Genomic DNA, 19465 nt, shown 5'->3' on the forward strand with positions numbered 1-19465 from the left:
GCCCCCCACTCCTCCCCCCCCGCCCCCCTCCCCCCACCCGCCCCCCGGCCCGCCCCGCGCCCCCCCCCCCCGCCCCCGGCGAGACGGGGCGAGACGAGACGAGGCTGTCATAGGGCAGGTCGTTTCGTGCATCGCAACGCTGCACAAATACAGATAAACACAGTAAGGCTGAGATGAGAACTTACCTCTTCAGGAGAGACGGGCTTCTGGCTGGTCTTACGTAGTTCCTCGATCGTCTTAGCGTCGTAGCGCAGATCCTTCTTGCAGCCGACGAGAATGATAGGTAGACCTTGGCAGAAGTGAAGAACCTCGGAAATCCACTATTGGTAGAGCACGTGTCAGCAAATTGCTTATCCGGGAGGCGTGATGCAGGCTATAAGGAGAATGGAAGTTTGCTGACCTTCTCCTGAACGTTGTCCAAAGAATCGGGGGAGTCGACAGCGAAGCAGATTAGGATAACGTGTGAATCGGGGTAAGACAAAGGTCGGAGACGATCGTAGTCTTCCTGACCAGCCGTATCCCATAAGGCTAATTCGACGTGCTTGCCATCAACCTCGACATCGGCGACATAGTTCTCAAAAACGGTAGGGACATAGACCTAATTTAAAAACAAGATTTTGTTAGTATAATGCACTACGCACTTGTGTGTTATATGTTGAGACGCGATGCATGATCATGATGATATCAATGGGCGACAAGGCAGCAGTTCGAATGTTTAGATGGATTTGGACCAATATCGATGTTCCTTTGTTTCGATGACGCGGGCGACTGTTGGAGAAAAGGGAACTGGAAAATGGCGGCGACGACGAAGCCATAATTCTCTTACCTCGGGGAAAGTGCCCTTGGAGAAGACGCTATAGTTGAGATTAGCATTGTAGAAAAAAAAGATTTTTGTTATGGTGGTTGGTTGTTTCGGCGACGTACATCAACAAGCAAGTTTTACCACAGGCACCGTCACCGACGATGACCAGCTTTCGGCGGATCTCAGCCATGGTTGAAGGATTGCTAGATTAGGGGCAGAGAAAAAAAGGCGAGATTTGGTCGGGGTATTCAGAGAATATGCAAGAAAAGAACAGAGTTCAAAAGGCTTGATGAATGAATTCTCGCAAGCGTTCGTCAGGTATCTCCCTTTGGAGGTTTGGATGATGGAAGAAGATGGAGGGAGATTGGAGATGGAGAATGTAAGAAGGAGGAAAGAGGTTAGGAAGGTAGTAGGTTAGAAGGTTGCTGCAATTGACAGCGGTAGGCGGTAGCACCAGCAAGGTATGTATCCTGGTAGGTCCTGGTAGATGGATAGGCCTGGATAATAGGTAGGATAAGGCAGGCACTACGCATAGTACGGCACTATGAATGTACATAAACACACTTTTTTTCCACCTAAACGTCCTACCTAGTAAGGTTCTAGGAGGTAGGTAGCCAGGTAGTAGCCAGGTACACCACGACCAGTCCACCAAAGCGACAACATTTGAACAGAAGCGGCGGTGCCGGGTCACCAAAATAAGCCAAATAAGGGACGCTGGCAACCACCTGGGGCAATCTGGGCAGTCACAAGTGCCTAACGCGGGCAGGGTTTAGTGGAGCATGTTAAGGATTTGTAGGCAGTTTTGGTGAAAGGTCCTACCAGCCAAAAAACCATTCAAACAACCAAAAACAACCAAAGTCCTTGAAAATCTGCACACTACGACGGATGTACCTGTACATCTGCCTGTACAACCAAGGCGGACACACGTACCTACCACATGTTCAATTGCATTATGACGACCTGGAAGACCCGCTGCACGTCCTGCCTTTACTGGATTCGCACTGGCTCGGCTTTTGCCCTAGAGTACAAGTACATTTAGGACCATCTCATTCCCATTTCACAGATTTCACAGGCCTTGATTAGGTCCTTGCGTTCGGAAATCGAGGAGGCAACCCACCGAGAGCTGCGAAGCCCGTCCCACAGCATTTGAAGATAGGTACCCTACCCTGCCATGCCTGCCTACCACCTCTACAATTTACACTAATTACTGCCTGCCTACATCCTATGCAAAACGAACCTATGAACATTGAATTATGCATCTGGACTATCGTAACGTACATACATACCTAGTAGGTCTGTGCGCAGCCCTGTGCCTTGTTTAGCCTTTCTTGTCTCTCATGCCATGATGGTATAGACATGTTCTACGCGGATTATAATTTTACTAATACGATGTGATGTTAGGAATATATGAATCTATGAATCTATACGACGTATAGAGACGAAAACTTGGAAGATAAACACTGACGTTGACAGAATTAAGAAGCGTGGCAATTCAAGAGACCAAAGATCAAAAGACAATCACACTGTGAGAATATGTACAGCCAAGGTCATATCTCATAAACTTCCAAAAATCATATCATCCTAGCTTAGGTATGAGTTGGACATACGTTCGCTGACTCAGGGAAAGGGGTGTTGGTATTTAACACCGAAGAGCCCAATATCGAATTGCATGTACGATGTACGTGAGTATTACCGCATGGAATTCCTGTTACGATACGGAAGTCTTGCCGGAAAGATCGTCTTCCAGCAGAGACAGCATGTTTGAGTCGATTCGAACCTACTGTCTAGCTGTGCCTGGGTACCGAGCTGCGAGCTAGGTAGATCTTCAAGGAGCTTGCGTCCTCGCGATGTGAGAGCTCTCACCGACTGAACGCCGCAGCAGCCATCATTTGATCCGGGCTTTAGCTGAGCAAGTGTGGCTCAGTAACTATTGTCATTCCCGCGCCTTCTCCCCTATCGCGCAATCTGCTTTTCTTTGTCTGCCATTCCCGTTGATACGAGTTGTGGGGGTGTTCGGCATACGCGTACGAACCGCCGCGACTTATGTTTCATACGAGCAAACCCCGTGGCTTGGTACCGCCTAGCCTTCTTTTTTTTTTCTTTCCCCTTTTACTTCTTTTTTTTCTCCTTATTTCTTTGGCTCGTCTAGCTTATTATCTTTACGGCGTTGTCAGTTGTTTCCCTTTCAAAACGGGTTAGTCCGAGCTCTAAGACTCAGTAGTCGTTGTGGCTTGGCTCGCTTGTGACTCTGTACTGACTCAATACATCATCTAATCTATTTAACCTTGACACCGTATGAGCAAAAAGAACAACGGTTTGGTATCAATGGCTTTCATAACGCATCAAAATACAACCACGTCTCGATAACACATTCAAAAATACTAGCAACCAACATTTTAGGCTACAAGACTCGATAGCCTTTTAGATTGATAAGTAACGGGCGATTCTCATTTTAAATCCAACTCTTATTCTCACTAAAGCTTTAGCTCACTTTCCCATGGGATGCTAAACGGGTAATCGGCCGAAACCCTGGGATTTAACGAGGCCCTTAAGCCCTATGTGTGATACCACGACCTGTGCCTTGCCGAACCTGATGTGGAATATCAGATTTGTCAGGAAGCTTAAAGAAAGTAGTATATGACGTTAAACTGCCAAAAGGCTCTTGTGAAAGTGATGATACATGTGATTTTATATACCATACCTGGGTACTTACCTACATATACAGACAAGCAGGGTATATGAGAATGTAGCTACGGACAAGTCACAGCTCTAGTTCAATCTGTCTAGATATTTCACATGAGTAACACAGGACCCGGTATGTTGGGTAAATGACCAGGTGGTTCAACATAATATCAAAGTCCGGAGTAATAAGCTTTCGTGGCACAACGAAATCCGGCTGCAAAAGAATCCATTCATAAACCGGGCCATAGTTCCGAGGGATGATATATCACTTGCCACAGAGTTGATTGTTGTTCGAGTAGGCTATGGTGGTATCAGATTGGATCAATTGAACAGGCAGCTTATATGACGAAATATATTTGGCTTTAATACGGAGTTCAAGCTCGACACGAAGCATGAAGTCTGCAGCTGAGTTGCATGGCAGATATAAGATAAGCCGATAACATTGAAACAGTCATGACCTTTAATGCATGTGTGTCTTGGCATTTGGAGAAGTACCTAGGTACATACTTAAGTATGTATATCGATAGTGCATCATGTGCATGTGGGATATCGGAGTCTAGATTTTCCGCCGTTAGTCCCCAGATAACCTCGAATTGGACTACAGCCAATTAGAAGTCCCGACCGCCACCAATGATTGCCCTTAGCCAATTGGTCCATTGAAAGCTTCGAAAATTTGGCCAGCTTCAAATCCCACGCACACGACCGACGAGGGCCCTCAAAAACCTCCTACTGACGACCACTCCCAATCCCCCGCGTCCAGAGGAGGAGGGCCGGAAATAAATTTTAAAAAGAAAGAGAATAGTATTAAAAAGAGGAAAAAGGGAAGAAAAAGGAGACGGCCACAAGAAAATGCAGAAGATCCTCCGCCGTGTAGCGACCGCCGAGCGGGCAGTCGCTAAGCGCCACAAGAAGCAGATAGAGGGCCGGGACAAGAAGGAATTCACACGGCAGCGGCTCCGGAAACAGCAGCAGTTGGAGGCCGCCAAAGTTCAATACCGCGACGCCAAGAAGGCGGTTAAAGACGCATGGGAGCTGGGTCCGATGGCCCCGCGCCACGATGTCGGCGTCTACGCCGGCTCGCGGGGCGCCATCCCAGAGACCCGGTTCGCGACGTTTGGAAAGCCGACGCAGATCCAGCTCGCGGAGCGGAGTTCTTGGGCCGGCGGCACAACCTTCTTCTGCCTCGCTGTTAATGATCGGGTTGTGCTGTTGGCTGGTCCGGATAAAGGCCGTATCGGAAGAGTCACGCGGATCGAGTCTAGTGTAGGGGAGGTATATGTCGAGGGATTGAACAGGGTAATACCTCTCAAACTACCTACCCACCTACCTACCTACATCATACAGTCTTACTACGGCAAGGTAGACCTCATAGAAAGGATGGCTAATAATATCGAAATATATAGAGCAACGTATCGACCGACCCCGACATCAGTTTGTCCGACACCGTTAACGTCATGAGCATGGAGCTCGGCATGCCTATATCCCGCGTGCGACTCGTGTACCCGCTCCAAAACCCCGAGACAGGCATCACGAAAGATGTGATAATCAACCGAATCGAGCCCCGCAACATCATCCACGACCGGTACACCGGCAAGCGAATATGGGACCGCGTGGTGCCAGGAATCAACACCGTGATCCCATGGCCGGAGAAGGAGCAAAAGGACATAAAGGACCGGAAGAACGACACGTTGCGTATCGAAGTCGAAGAGAAGACCTTCGTCCCAACGCTGCTGCGCCCGCCCATGCCAGAAATGCTGATCGACGAGCTGCGCGGCAAGTATTCCCGCTTCCGCACGCGCCACGACCCCGAGTACATCGCGCGCCTCGAGGCCCAGGAACAGGCCGAGAAGGACCGCAAGAAGCTCGTCGAAACCATGCGCACGCCCCTGCAGGAGCTGCACCGCGCCGAGCGCGAGAAGAAGAAGAAGAAGGGCAAGCCCCGCCTCACCATCGAAATGCTCGAGAAGATCGGCGAGGTCATGGCCAGGAATATGGAGAGGCAGCGAAACGCGAGCGCCCTATCCGAAGAAACGGGCAGTATCCCAGCTCCGACATCGACATCAGCAGAAACAGAAGCAAAGGCGACCGAAGACGTACCGCAAACTCCGTTAGAAACAGGTAGCGAGGAGACGCCGCCTCCGCCGTCTTCGTAAGAAGGAAGCGAGGAATGAAAAAAAGAGGGTTCCAGAGTAAAAATACGATTTATCTAGATCTGTAAAAATAAATGTATATAACGCATTCACGACTACACTTACGTACGTACGTTAAGCACGAACTCTACATTGGTTTATACTTCCAAGTTGTTAAGCGTAGATTCATATCTACCTATGTACCATCCACATATCGCATGCGCATTCCCCTAATGTAATTTTATCTAACCATACCTATTCCTTCTCCCATCCCCTATCCGTTACCCCTCTCATACATACATACATGCACATCTACCTACGACCCCAGCAACGACAACCTCTCCATCCCCGTAATCTTAGGAGGATCCTGCTTCCGCCACGCAGCCTCGAGGTTCTCAAGCAAAACCGCATCTGCGCCCATAGGCCTCCACTCTCCCTCCCCGTTCTCCCTCCCCCTTTCCTCTCCACCCTCCTCAGCCTTCCCAGTCGCAGCAGCGAAAACCTCCGTAACAGAAACCCCACACGCATCCACAACCTCCGCAGCCAAACTCTCTAACGCCCTAGCCCGCTCATGCATACCGCGGCGCGTGAGTCCGAAAACCAACCTCTCGACATCGGGTTTCGTGCCTTCCACGCGCTCGACGAGGCGACGCACGCTGTTGACTAGGTACTCCTCCTCGTACACGGTGCCCTTGCGACCTCTCGCCCTTTTCTTCTCTTCGCGCTTGCGGTTCTTGCTCGTTGCGCGACTTACCCCCGTACCCACTGTGCCGACGCTACCTCCTTTGCCGGTGTACCGCGTGAATAAGCTGGCGCTGGTGCTTACGCGAGAGCTGGCTGCGATGGATACATCGTCTGGGAGGTCGACGCCGCCTCCGCGCTCGCCCTCGTAGAAGCCGAGGGGGTCCTCGGCGGCCTTGCGGCGCAGCTCTGCGATGCGGGGGACTTGGGCGCGCAGCTGCGCTTTGCAGTCGGCGAAGAACTCGGTAGTGCTGCCTAATGCGTCCGCGAGCCCCGGGTCAACGGCCGAGGCTAGTAGTTCGGGTCGTCCGCGCAGCGAGACTAGGCGCATGGCGTCGGCGAAGTGGTATCCCTTACATAGGTTGGAGATGGCGCTTTCGAGCGAGCCGAGGTAGTCGAGGTGGATGGTCGCGGCCGAGGCGTAATCTTTGGCTTCGAAGAGCGCTTCGGCGAGGGCGGAGGCGAGGTCGGTAAGTGCGTCTGGTGCGAGCGCAGGGGTTTGCTGTTGTGCTGTGAAGAGACACTCGCGCCAGCAGGTGGCACCAGCGGCGCGGTAGCACCGGGTTGCTGCTGTGTAGTCGTGGAGGGATTCATAGGTGAGGCCAGCTTCTCGGAACCGTGATTTAGACTCGAGATATATCGCGTAGAGGCCGGTGAGTATAGTAAGGTTAGCTTGGTCATAACGATACAACTTCAAAGCTGTGGCGTAGAGTGCGTGCTTGGCCGTATAGCCTTGAGCTTCTTTATGCGCTTGAAGGGTTTGAAGGTGAGTCAAGGCTTTCTCGTATCTACCAAGATGGTCATCTATGGCAAAGTTTCGCCTTAATTCAGGGAGTTGATGTAGGTTCTGAATGAATGGAAGATATTCTCGGGGATCTCTCTGTGATTGTTGCGCAACTAGCAATGCCAGATCTAGGTGATAAAGACCTAAAGCCGCATCGTACAAAGTGTTGACGTCTGCGAGAAAGCAAATGTGTTCAACAGCCTTCTCAGCAAGCTGTTCGTCTTCTTGCAGTAAGGCGGCAACGACTAATAAACCGTCTTCATACGCGGGCGGAGCTTTGCAGACATTGGCTGTAATGATATTCTGTAGGACATCATGGTCCTTGTGTTTATGAGACTGGAGATGAGATAGTACTGCATCGCATATCGTGTTGACTTTTGAAGAACCTCCAGGGAGGGTAGCCGCAACTTCGCCAGAGGCAATCTCTGGTGCTTCTTGGTTCCTCCCACCCCTTGTATCTTTATACATTGTTTGCGTGACATCCTCTTCACTGTATGAAGTCAGCAATGCGTTCGCATACTATAGCCATGAGAACTTACCGTAAAGATGACAGGAAAAGATCAATGTATGAAGCATCATTAAGTTGGTCAAGGAAAAGCCCGACGTTCCCTAAGAATTGTTCCGGTCTATGATCATAGAGAATATTCATGTCGACACGTTGCGTCCGACAATATGAGTATGCTTTCCCATAGTCTTTGGCATCGATTAGGTGCCTAATTCCAGCTACAACCATAGCTCGGGGGTATATCGTTTCTAGGTTTCCACGGGGCATCTGGAGGACAAGGTTCATATTTGTGGGTGTTGCCGTCACAAGTCTTGCACCTCTTTCGATATTCCGACATCTCTCATCATTTTCAGGGTCATCTGGTGGCATCTCTAAATCTATAACGAGAGTCAGTTGTGAGATACAGTAACGACACCCAAGAGACTTACTATCAACATCGACTAAATGGATGAACTTGAGTAGATGGTTAGTGGTGGTAATTATGAGATGAGCTGGTGTCACCAGGAAGGATGTGCAATTCTTGAGCAAGAGACGGGAATTTGCATATAAGTGGCCATTCCTGGATAACCCAACTGCGATAACGTTTCCGGCTAGGTCGACAACTTCGCTCCACGGAAGTTGAATTGGAAGGCGGGTTGAGTACAGCTCATCCTCTTGGTTAACGACGCCGTGAAGTCTACCTAAACAATCCTGAACTAGGACATCAGTAGAGCCTGCCTGAGTTAGACGCACGAAACCAAACATCGAACCAGCATATATACTCGTGTTAGACGAGAATTCACCGGTGGTTCGATCAAAGGGATGCGATTGGATTACTGGTGCCTTATCGAATCCTAGGCAGTGAACAACACTGTTCTCGGTGACAGCGATTTGTAAGGGTGTGTAATCCTCATCTGTGTTGTCCCTAGTGAAATTCACGCTACCAACTAGAGATGGAAGCACAGAGCGATGTTCCTTGACTTTCCATTCGTACACATTTACACCAAGCTGATGGAGAACAGCCATGAATGTATTCGCCGGAGAGAATGCGACATCGATTATTGGTGATAATGTTTGGATTTCGAACAATGACATTGGAGGTGGGACATTAGCAGTCCGAAATGGTGTGAGTTTAAGTGTCTTGCCATCAACAACTGCAACAGCTCCATGGTCGTATGGTGGAGTAAGTGATCCGCGAGTTATCTCGAAGATATACTCCGCAAGTAATAGCTTACCTGAGATTGCTGATGCGAAGCGCAACGGTTTCTCGGGGTGCCATGTAAGGCAATAGGGTCGCTTCTGGGTAAGGATTTCTTCTTTTAGGTACCAATGATAATTGCCCATGGTCCAGAGTTGTATTCGGTCATCAAGAGTGACGGCTAGAACGGTAGAGTCCGAATTCCACTCAAGCCGTATTTGATCCTTCGCAAGAGATCTATTTTCAGGAGCTCTCAATGAGAACTGACCATGCCTAAGACCATTTCTCTCGAAGAAAATGACATCGACACGATCCTCGAGGCGTTGAATACCGGCCATAAGATTTCCAGCCGGTCTCCAGCTCAAGGCACCCTCCATACCATCAACAGGTTCACTTACGCTATCAAGGACGCCATCTCGAGAATATACTCGAATGACTCGACGAATGTCCGTCTCGATGGAGTTAATAGCAACGTATGCGCCATCGCCTCTCCAGCTAATGGTGGTACTACCATCATCATTAGGGTTAAGAACACCTTGATCTACTTTCTCTGGTATAGTAGGATCTCGTAGAGCTTTGGCACCCCTGCCTTGGAATTGTGTTTCCTTCTTACCCCAGCCAACAGAGACATGTTTCGATTCTTTGAGATCGTCGGTAGTCAATGTCATATCAGTTATGCCATCAAAACCACGACTCATGAAAACTGCAGTGTTCGCCTTGGTGGTTATAGCTAGTAGTTCTTCATCTGGAGACCAACTTGCAGCCGTGATGCCCTCATCTATGGAGCCCATAATCTCGATATGGACTCCATCCTGAGGGTTCGAGCCTTCTGACTCTTGAACGACAACTATGTCGCCACCTTCCAGAACCAGGCATGTCGTGAGAGTGTCACTGAAATGATGCGAACTTATGACTCTATCAACAGCTAAATCTGGATTTGGACTTGGAGCATCCCATGATGCAACCTCTTGACACTCACTATAGACACGAATAGTGAGTATCTAGTGAATAAAATTAAATGTCGGGTGTCCCCGAAACAATGATCTAAACTCACATGTCTATTGAAGAAGCTCTCACGTGTTCCGAGATCCTTATTAGACGTATGTGCCCATCTTGGTCGCTCGGGCCGAAAGTACATAAAACTTCGTCTTTAGCAGGGTCCCAGCATGTTGATGTGATGGCCTCGCCATTTAAGTCAGTTGACGAATTCCACGCATTGTATCGAATGTTTCGTAGGTTGCGCATGTTGGAAATGCCAAGTATGGTATGGCGAAACCATGAACTGTAAGACACCCAGGTATATCAAGGTAGGCTTGCAGCGAAAGTGTGATCCATGAATATAGAAGTTTTGATGTAATGACGATTATAAGACCGTGCGAACAAACTTTTCTATAGACATTTTTACTGTATATTCCCTAGGAAGGTCCAGGCTTGACCATATTTTTTTAAAGTTTGGTCAGTGCGTTCGATTTCCATTTTGGAAACCTCGGTGGTGGGTCGGCGGACCTCGGGAAGGCATCACCAGTCGGAGACGTCGATAGTACTATGTACAGCGCAAAGTGGCCAAAGCTCCAGCAAGCTTTGCCGACCCCCTTGCTCGAACGATCTGCAAGTCATTGTTCGATTTTTGCGTGTCAAAACTCGAAAGTGGCTCCCCTATTCAATCATTCCTTGTTTTCCCAAATATACAATTCAATTGAAGGACATCTCAATCTACTAAGATATCTGGGGTATTTTTCTTGACATTGTTTGAACTCTGTCTTGCTGTTTATTTTGTCTTACCGACCATAGCGTTTGGATAAACTATCTCCTACGTAATCGCAAATAATGGACGTCGCCTACAAGCAACATGCCAACCAGGCACGTCGAAAAAATAGGTCGACTACAAATCTCCAACACCTTTCCCTCGCTCCCCTTACATCTAGATTCCCTTTAACCGACCCCGAAGAGCTTCCCGACTTTGGGGCCGCCTCGTTCCAACATCAGCACAATGTTTCCTACCTCCAAGGCAAATCTGCCCCTACGACCCCTCGTTTACTCCAATCTCCGTCTCATACCCGAGGCAATTCGCCCACCCGCCGTCGCCGCACCTCCGCTCACGACATATCAGACGCGAAATTACCAAAGAGCAAGTCTACGACTCACCTAGCTATATCGAATGCGAAACGTGCTGGGCTGGGGTCGTTTTCGCCTCTTCCACACCACCGTGGATCGTCCGAGGCTAAAGAACGAGGTGATAGCGATTGGATGTTACGTACCGGGGCCTTGATTAGCTCGGAGACACGAGAGTCTAAGGGTCAAGCCTGGCTTGTTTCTAGGCAAAGCTCGACTAGCTTGACTGGTATGCGCGACGTTGATGAAGAGGTATACGAACGAGAAGTGGCTAGGGAAAGAGAACTTACAAGCAGACGGGGTAGTCGTCGTGGTAGTGTAGCGAGTGCGGACGATGATCTCCATTCACCGAACAGTCGTTACGGCAGCCGCTCCCAAAGTAGGGCCGGAAGTAGGTCACATCTACGAACGCCCGTAGAACGTCACACACATGACGGCTATTTCAGCCAAGAAGTAACGGCAGATGATTTCATACAGGGTCCGGACTTCGTGAGTCTAGATGAGAAGCTGGAGGCCTTTGAAGTAGATACAAGCAAATCAGATGAGGCAGCCGTACGGAAATTAGTAAGTGGAAAGAACGGAGGAATGAGCTCGTGGATGTGGTCTCTTTTCTCCGTCGAGGAGAACGAAGAGGAATCAGACAATGCCGACGGCGAGTCGGACGATGAGACCGAAGGGAGTCATGTCCCACGTAGTGCGAGCACGGCGGATTTTGAACGCATCTTGAATATCCCGGAAGAAAGGATCCCGCCTCCGAAATCAGACGAAGGCGGTTGGCATGATGCTGCGTGGCTTCTGAGTGTGGCGTCTAAAGTATTGCTGTAGGGTCTGAGACAATGCCTGATGTGATGCTTGATGGGAAACGCGAGGTGCTTGGATGGATATTGCATCTGTGCTGCATGTCATGTCTAGAAGTGGACAGGCTGACAGGACATGTAATATCGGCAGCCGATTCTCACGTTTGAGAGTAGCACTGCAGCCGTGCTGAAAAGCCACTCTACGATGGGAAATCCAACCCCCCCTTTTTCGGATGTTAAAAAATGGGCGTACACGAGTCTTGTGAAGAAGACATCGATATTTTTGTTGCTACCAATAATAAAACACCGGATTTCCTCATTTGTTTGACTGCATATTATCGCTGGTGTGTTAACTGCCCAAATCAACGATATATCGCTGATCTCGGTAGTTCTAGGTTCTAGACCAAAAATATGGATGCATGTACGCCGCTCTGCTGGCGACCTTACGCGCCATCTATACATATCGAGCTGAACTCGTCCACTTGTAAAACGTGTCGTAGTGTAGGTGCGGGGAAAATAGATATGTCAACTTAACCCGCAGCGAGATTCGCTCAGCTGTTAGGTTAAAGTAGAGCCAAAACAGGATTTTTTTTTCTCAACTCACAATATTTGAAGCCGGCATAGACTACCTAGTAGGGTTTCGAAAATAGGACAAGTCACTAATAACGCGAGAAGAGTACGACGTACGACAATTCTTGTTATTCGAAGACAGAGAACTCGCCACTATAGTACGAGTTGCGCTACATACACTGGCATGTCAAAAGTTTGAATCCGTATTGTTAAGCCTGAAGTCACACCAAACTGTGCCAAGCCACTATACCAAATTTAGATAGCTTAGATCTCTCACCCCTCAGTGCCTATTATCAACTACTTCCTAACTTTGCACTTGAATAACTTACTGAAATGACGTCTGTTTCGGTCTTAATTAGTATCAAAGTGTAGCTTTCAATTATGCGAATAAAAATAGCCTGGTTGCACCTCTTTCTGACTATTGTAGATTGAGTTATGATATGTTAAAGGAGTGGTCTTCCTTCTTCTTCATCAATCATAAAGGGGTTAAAGCAAACCACCATATTATTATCTTTCACGAGGGTTTCAAGTGGTGCAACCTGGTTCATTAAAAACTATACTACTTGAACATTTCAATAAGCTTAATTCGAAAGAAATTGACCTTATATTGATCAAGTTATTGAAGATATAGATATTGTACAGGAGATATACCAGGATTGCGAGGCTATTAAATACTAATCTACATTAGGAATAATGGCTTGGCGTAACGGAGTTGTGACTTCAGGCTTAACAAAACGGATTCAAATTTTTGACATGCCAGTGTATGTGTGTGCAGTACCCTAAGTGATTCTAATTAGCTAAATTAAATCAGGTAATACTGGCGACGTGATGGTTAATTCCTTGTCTCCGTGAAGAGGAAACTACCTAGGTCCTATAATATTGAGAATAAAAATCGCAGTGGTCTCAGATGATAAGAACTAATGCGGTGGACGGACTTTAGTAGACACGATATTAGGGTACTATCCCCTATATCTATGGTATATTATAAGCGAGCTATTTTTGCGAGAAGGTCTCGACCTCGGAGTCATTCATGGAGATAAAAGACGTTTCATTTAATCTGAAGTTTGAAATAAGCCTCGCCAAGTTATCGTGTTGGCAGCCAATAGATGTTTGGGTGTTTGGTTCGTTGCGTGGAAGGGGTTTGTAATATTTTTTTTTTTGGAAATGTTTTCAAAGTGGCTTCGGGTCGCCTGTAGCCGAGAGATGCGGAAACAAACGATGACGATCTCCTCTTTACCCTTTATGGATTTCGGCCAAGCTGTAACCATAACCACCTACCCGTCAAGGCTACAATGCACAGATAAAATGTGACAGATATAACGTAGCATGCCGTTACGCATATATGTATATGTAGGTATGTCTGTAGAACATGTGGATTCGATCTGCCCTTGTGCTTTAGTTAGAACTCAGCTGAGTTGAGATCCATCTCATTGCTGAACCGGTTTCTAGACTCCTACGTTCGCACGCACATAGATTGTATGTCTACCTATGCATGTAGGTATGTAGGCAGGCAGGCAGGGCAGACTGGTAGAGGTTGGAACGGAAGTAAGGCAGACGAATAATTACAAGCCTACCGAGGTTGGTACTTATAATTACTAGGTACGATAAGTGCGCGCAGCACTGTGTTGTGGCACGTCACACGGGACCTCAGTCTAGGGTCTGGGTTATGACGTTTTCCCGACTGAAGCCCCCACTTCGAACATCAGATGCATGTGGAGACCCGGAAAAGCTTCGAGACTAAACAACGTGACCAACCCCTCGGTGCAGGGGCTCGACATGCGGGCGTGTCTAGGTACATGGTATGTACCTAGGTAGGTATATCTGTAGGTATAGAGGGGTTTGCGATGGCACTCTGCCACTCTAGCAACGAAGAGTGAGGGGGAGAGGATAAGGGGTTAGGCGTTAGAGTAGGTATACTTAGATCCATTTCCGCTATAGCCAGTCGATCAAACATGTTTAGGCGCGATCATGAGACGGGTATACCATCCCGCGTCGACTTTAGTTCGACATTCCCATCTAAAAGACCTTGCATTACCGTAATGACAATCCAGCCATGCGGTCTCCTCTTAACTCACTTCAGCCACGGGATGGTTTCGTACATACATAATATCTTAGTGGACGCAACCACGCACCACCCATCACGCAGCCATCAACGCTCGTCGAGCATTTCCATTAGTCCGAAGAAGGAAAAAGAGAGACGCTGGTTTTATTGCCTCAGGTCGCCTAAGGATAGCGAGAGAGAGTCCGGAGAGGTACCGTAGCCGCGGGGACTAAGGTCGAATGTGATATATCCATACGGTAACATTTAAGATTGTGACCTGTGCAAGCAGCACGCCGTGGTTACTGAACCGTCTGCTGTAGCGCAATGTTGTGCTCGGGGTCACCGTTCGAGTAATACAGCTCTGGCTCCGACATATATATAAGTGCGCTGTATTGCCAATACCTTAGATTTGACGAGTGGCACAGGACCGGAATAGTAGCACCATAAGCTGGTAGGATGAGCTTGGCGGCGGGACATAACTATGCAGCCCAGGGTCCAAATGTATCCTAAGGACGCAAGCACACCGGGGGAGTATGCAATATTATAGAAGTGATGCGTCAACGTCGATCATGGAAGATTCCAGCGACGATTAATATGCTGGCAGGCTGGATGATGGTCGGGAAACATGGCTGAGGCTTTCTCTGTTTCCGTATTCCTGCTGATTGTGTTGATGGCGAAAACTCGGGCTTTGTGATAGAGATTGAATTAGTTTTAGCATGATGTGGGGATGCTTATATTCGCCATTTATAAGGAATGTAATGAGATCGTGTAGTAATAAGTTTGTGTATCCCAGCATCAGGAGCTAATGTCCATGGATGACCGGTAAGCAAAGCTCCATAGGTAAGTACTAGGTAAACTCAACAAATGGATGTATATCTGTCGCCTCTTCCCGCAAAAAATCTTATTATCTAGATCTTCGATGTTATATTCCTTAACCTTTGCAGCCTCTGATAACAAGGGAGACGCAGTTTTGTGCTATGTGCTAGTCGGATGGAGTAGATATTGCGGATACATAAAGCATAATGTTCCCCTTGTGAGGGTGCTGGGCGCTGGGTCTTTTTAGTAATAGTAGTAACTTTCGATAAACTGGATTTGACTCTTGACGATAGTTGGTCAAAGAACGAATGACTGAACTTATTAGTAGAGAAATGTGTGTAAAAAATACCCCGCTAATACCGCTAATACATACCTCTGGGTACATCTCATATTGTCGTAGGAGTAAGTAGTACCATTAGATATTTACGTCCCTTTTCAGAGCTGTTGAAATGTTGATGATCATACAAGGTTACCTTTTTCTCTTTCCTTTGTTACCTAATTATCGATGATCTGCTTTCTCTTCTTTCTTTCGCTTTCGAGTGTTGTAGGTGTTGATTTGATTTGACAGTTTTGATAGGAAGAAGGAAAGGTAGGGGTCACTTTAAATTCCCATTTGGGTATTTACGCGTAGGTCACTAGAGTTAGGCAGGTACCCTAGGTACCCTATGTGCCTAGTTAGCACTAGCGTTGGTAGCTACTACCTAGTACAAGCTACATGTACGCAAGTTGCACGGTCCCGCATCGGTGACGTTGTCTAATTGAAGCCGGAACCCTTGACTAGCCCTGGCATGGGGAACCGCTAAGGTACGTCGAAAGTCAATGATCACAGCGATTGAACTGCCTAACACCTTCCACGACACACGTATTTTCAATGTACCATCCATAACAATCGGACTCATAGTATCTGCATGTGCAGGTAGGAAGTACCTCTTTCAGCCAAATACTATTTCCATTTCTTTACCAGTGACTTTCCAGACCTTACCTTTCTGCTTCCTCCATACCTACTACATACCTACTGCCTACTACCTACTACTTCACGTTCCCTCCCAACATCCGCTTAAACCACCAGACTTAACTCGGTACACTGTCTTATTTCAGAGTATTATTCGGCATAGGTGCCGACGAGCGAACCAACCTAGTAATCCCATACACTGTGTGACCTGCCGCCCCATCATCCGTTGTGCGCTGCGTGGTTACATATACCATTAATTCATTACCATTACCCATTGCCTTCACTGTTCACTTCCTACCGATAGACCCCACCTTAAAGGCTTCTTGATCAACACTAAGAGTGGTTAAAGTCGTCGCGGTTTTTTTTTTCAAACCACCCACACGACCTTATTCCAAGACAATCTCATTGCTATCCATTGCGATTCGTGAGTTCAACTTGTCTTAGGAGTCCCTCATTACCGCGGCCGACATCAACTTCTATACCCAGCCCTATCTTTTAAGCCTAGTCATTACATCACGCAGCCGAGCACCATGGCTGCTAGCGACCAGGTATGGAATGAGAATTGAGTACCGGGGACAAAAAAGTCCAAATTTAGGCAAATAACTGACGTCTATGGGTGACCTGTACAGAACGATGACGGTCATGACTCTAACATGCCCGACCTGGGGGACGCGATCGATATCGTGACTTTCAGCCAGATTCTAGAGATGGACGACAGTGAAGATGATCGTGAATTCAGTAAATCTATTGTGTACGGCTTTTTCGAACAGGCCGAAGAGACATTTGAGAAGATGGACACTGCCCTGTAAGTTTTGAAGAGCCCACAAAGTTAACAACAATTTGACTGCATCATTTTTTTTTAATTCCAATCCGGGTTCATCTACTATCAACAATTCGTCGGACTAATCCGATCATGTTTTTTTAGGGATGAAGAGAACCTTGATGAGCTATACCGACTCGGCCACTTCTTGAAGGGTTCTTCTGCGACTCTTGGTTTGACCAAAGTTAAGGATAGTTGCGAGAAAATCCAACGATACGGCAAGAAGGAAAATGTCGACGGTAGCCCGGAGACGGATGAGGCTCTCTGTCTCTCCCGAATTAAGGAAACGCTAAAGACAGTCAAGGCGGAATATGCCGACGTGGAGAAGACGCTTAAGAAATTTTTTAATTCCACCTAGTCAGCAAATGCGCGACGATATTTACAGTTTGAGTTCGAGTTGTATTATGCGGCCACCTTCGCGACTATGATTATCGCATGGATCCTCCTCGAGGCGCGAGACCATTACCGAGGGGCTTCGAGCATCATGAGAAATGACGGCTGCTCGAGGTTTTCGGAGAGAAGGGAGGGCAGCCGACAAATTACCTATCCATCAGTTGACTTCAAAATATACCCCCACGCCTGTCTTCTCGTATTTCGGAACCTCGATCGTCAGGTAGAGGGCATTTTACTTTCTAGGACGGTTCTATTACAGGCAGATCAAATGGTAAATGCACGCACACCGGGAGCAACGATACGAAGTACGATCATCTAGGCTAGCATAGGAAGCGAAAGGCTTCTCACGATCGGACAGACATATCGCGCTCCCTAATACACCTGTTTTCTCCTCCGCGAACTTTCACCTATAATCCTCTACTCTGAAGCCTCGTGGACAATGCTACCGTCCACACATCGCAAAGGAGTGTCAAAATTGCAATATACGCAGATTTGGATTTCCTGATGTTCAACAGCGGCGCATCTTGACGTATCTTCCTACGTCATCCCGCCCGTGCTCGCCTTGTGACGCAGAGACCATGGGTGCTTGTTTATCCGTATACGGCTAATGCAGGCTATCCGTTTGCAGATCTGAAGTGACTTTGAATACGATCCTAGTCCTATGGTGAAATGTTAGGCAATATTCGAACCTAAGCTTTGGAGGATCGGTAATAAAGTGATTAAGTCATGAATCTGCATATCTATGAGTCTGTGCTTGAACTTCAAAACCGATTAGATACTGGATAATATGGAGACGAATCATTCCAGCTTTCTAACTGGTGGATTGCACGTGAACATTTCTTTACCATTCTATCATCTAAAGCCTGGTACTTCTTGCTCTAGTATTATATTGACATTTAAACCCGAAACTACTTGTTCTCAACTACCTTAATTATTTTTATATATCAGATAGGTACTTAGGTATTAGCTTTTATCTGCTTATCGAGCATTGATTTTATCCTTATTGATTATAGTTCAACAACCTATTCTTTTCCTTCTTTCTAATTCTCCATCGGTCAAGTTTGGGGGTCTCGTCAGCTTTTATAGGCCGAAGTTACACCCTTTTCAGACACCTTTCCCTAAACTCTGGTTTCTCACAGCGCGTTGAGCATTCAACATGCCGCCCCTGCCGTCACCTACGCATTTCTTATGCATACCACTTGTTACCAGGGCGTCTCGCCACCAACTTTCAGCAAGTCTATCGGCTTTTAGTGCAGATGTGACTAGCCCAGATAGCTTTGCCATACCTGAGCAAGCCGTCCGACCACTTGGCACACTTCACTTGACAATCGGTGTCATGAGCTTCCCAAAGGACGAAGGCCTCGAAAAGGCCGTGGCGTTGCTGAAGACACTAGTACCTAGGAGTATATTGACTAGTATTAAAGTAGCTGAAGCCACTTCGGCCGGCATGACGAAAGAACCGAGTGGATCGCCGCCACCTTTGTTGTCTTTAACGTTGAGAGGTCTACATTCAATGCAGCCGTCGGCGTCCAAAACATCCGTGCTTTATGCATCGCCAAGTGACACTGAAGGGACCCTGCAACGATTTTGTGAAGACCTGCGGTCGACCTTCCAGGAGGCGGGATTAATGGCCGTTGAAAATCGACCATTATTGCTACACGCCACTATCCTGAACACGGTTTACGTCAAGGGGAGGAAGAAGGGGCGCAAAGAGAAGCTTTTGATCGACGCATGCGGGATACTAGATCGATATGATGATTTTGTATGGATGGAAGACGTACCCGTGGAGAAGATTGCGATTTGCAGGATGGGCGCAAAGAAGCAAGAGGATGGCGATGAAGCATATGAAATCGAAGCGGAAATTGATCTAGATTAACGGCAATTAGCTATTTAATTAGCATCCTCCTTCAGTTCTTCATTCCGAGCTTGTTAGTTAACATTAGAAGTGCATACCTAGGTACATATTTAAGAAACATTGAAAGTCAAGAATGGCTGAATCGGATGTATATATACTTCTTGTATGGCTGTAAGGTTGTACAAGTACATAGACCCGAACTTAAGCCGCCGATAATCCACTGGGCTGAGCTGCGCCAGCCTCAAGCAGCTGCCGATGCCAATTGTTCCTTCCGTATCGCTGATTGAAT

The 19465-nt window shown here is 47.5% G+C and overlaps 6 protein-coding genes across 6 annotated transcripts in view; 4 read left to right on the top strand and 2 right to left on the bottom strand.

Annotated features, from left to right (window-relative positions):
* Window positions 1-1458, bottom strand: part of GGS22DRAFT_45641 (Rho type small GTPase) — a 1938-nt gene extending 480 nt beyond the window's left edge. The window contains exons 1-4 of the mRNA XM_047967125.1: window positions 925-1458; window positions 827-854; window positions 401-598; window positions 186-320 (exon numbers count right to left, since the gene is read on the bottom strand). Coding sequence (XP_047816347.1) covers window positions 186-320; window positions 401-598; window positions 827-854; window positions 925-992 — 429 coding nt within the window. The 5' untranslated portion in view covers window positions 993-1458. The remainder of the gene's footprint in view (window positions 1-185; window positions 321-400; window positions 599-826; window positions 855-924) is intronic.
* A 2721-nt stretch (window positions 1459-4179) lies between these two features.
* On the top strand, window positions 4180-5776 carry GGS22DRAFT_169635 (uncharacterized protein). The gene is made up of 2 exons (XM_047962348.1): window positions 4180-4780; window positions 4888-5776. Exons 1-2 carry the CDS (start codon window positions 4334-4336, stop codon window positions 5635-5637), a joined length of 1197 nt encoding a protein of 398 aa, XP_047816348.1. The 5' UTR covers window positions 4180-4333; the 3' UTR covers window positions 5638-5776.
* Window positions 5777-5803: 27 nt separating this feature from the next.
* Window positions 5804-10186, bottom strand: GGS22DRAFT_45678 (IkappaB kinase complex, IKAP component). Its single transcript, XM_047967126.1, has 4 exons — window positions 9875-10186; window positions 8072-9798; window positions 7678-8020; window positions 5804-7628 (listed from the first exon to the last, which is right to left on the bottom strand). The coding sequence occupies exons 1-4, from the start codon at window positions 10063-10065 to the stop codon at window positions 5930-5932; spliced, it is 3960 nt and encodes a 1319-aa protein (XP_047816349.1). The 5' UTR covers window positions 10066-10186; the 3' UTR covers window positions 5804-5929.
* A 270-nt stretch (window positions 10187-10456) lies between these two features.
* On the top strand, window positions 10457-12365 carry GGS22DRAFT_169638 (uncharacterized protein). Its single transcript, XM_047962349.1, has one exon. The coding sequence runs from the start codon at window positions 10648-10650 to the stop codon at window positions 11755-11757; it is 1110 nt and encodes a 369-aa protein (XP_047816350.1). The 5' UTR covers window positions 10457-10647; the 3' UTR covers window positions 11758-12365.
* Window positions 12366-16502: 4137 nt separating this feature from the next.
* Window positions 16503-17882, top strand: GGS22DRAFT_45745 (histidine-phosphotransfer domain, HPT domain-containing protein). Its single transcript, XM_047967129.1, has 3 exons — window positions 16503-16656; window positions 16738-16913; window positions 17034-17882. The coding sequence occupies exons 1-3, from the start codon at window positions 16639-16641 to the stop codon at window positions 17284-17286; spliced, it is 447 nt and encodes a 148-aa protein (XP_047816351.1). The 5' UTR covers window positions 16503-16638; the 3' UTR covers window positions 17287-17882.
* On the top strand, window positions 17765-19343 carry GGS22DRAFT_45711 (kinase A anchor protein). Its single transcript, XM_047967128.1, has one exon. The coding sequence runs from the start codon at window positions 18478-18480 to the stop codon at window positions 19195-19197; it is 720 nt and encodes a 239-aa protein (XP_047816352.1). The 5' UTR covers window positions 17765-18477; the 3' UTR covers window positions 19198-19343.
* The last annotated feature ends 122 nt before the right edge of the window (window positions 19344-19465 follow it).

Source organism: Annulohypoxylon maeteangense (assembly GCF_022496945.1).
Source record: "Annulohypoxylon maeteangense strain CBS 123835 unplaced genomic scaffold GGS22scaffold_15, whole genome shotgun sequence".
Classification (NCBI taxonomy): Eukaryota; Fungi; Ascomycota; class Sordariomycetes; order Xylariales; family Hypoxylaceae; genus Annulohypoxylon; species Annulohypoxylon maeteangense.

What these genes read in the sequence shown, in the direction of transcription:
- GGS22DRAFT_169635 (XM_047962348.1), top strand. Translation starts at nt 4,334, where the DNA reads ATGCAGAAGATCCTCCGCCGTGTAGCGACCGCCGAGCGGGCAGTCGCT. An exon ending in ATGTCGAGGGATTGAACAGG is followed by an intron (nt 4,781 to 4,887) that starts GTAATACCTCTC and finishes CGAAATATATAG; the next exon opens with AGCAACGTATCGACCGACCC.
- GGS22DRAFT_45678 (XM_047967126.1), bottom strand. Translation starts at nt 10,065, where the DNA reads ATGCGCAACCTACGAAACATTCGATACAATGCGTGGAATTCGTCAACT. An exon ending in AGAGCTTCTTCAATAGACAT is followed by an intron (nt 9,799 to 9,874) that starts GTGAGTTTAGAT and finishes TCGTGTCTATAG; the next exon opens with TGAGTGTCAAGAGGTTGCAT. An exon ending in CCATTTAGTCGATGTTGATA is followed by an intron (nt 8,021 to 8,071) that starts GTAAGTCTCTTG and finishes CTCTCGTTATAG; the next exon opens with ATTTAGAGATGCCACCAGAT.
- GGS22DRAFT_169638 (XM_047962349.1), top strand. Translation starts at nt 10,648, where the DNA reads ATGGACGTCGCCTACAAGCAACATGCCAACCAGGCACGTCGAAAAAAT.
- GGS22DRAFT_45745 (XM_047967129.1), top strand. An exon ending in GAGAAGATGGACACTGCCCT is followed by an intron (nt 16,914 to 17,033) that starts GTAAGTTTTGAA and finishes ATGTTTTTTTAG; the next exon opens with GGATGAAGAGAACCTTGATG.
- GGS22DRAFT_45711 (XM_047967128.1), top strand. Translation starts at nt 18,478, where the DNA reads ATGCCGCCCCTGCCGTCACCTACGCATTTCTTATGCATACCACTTGTT.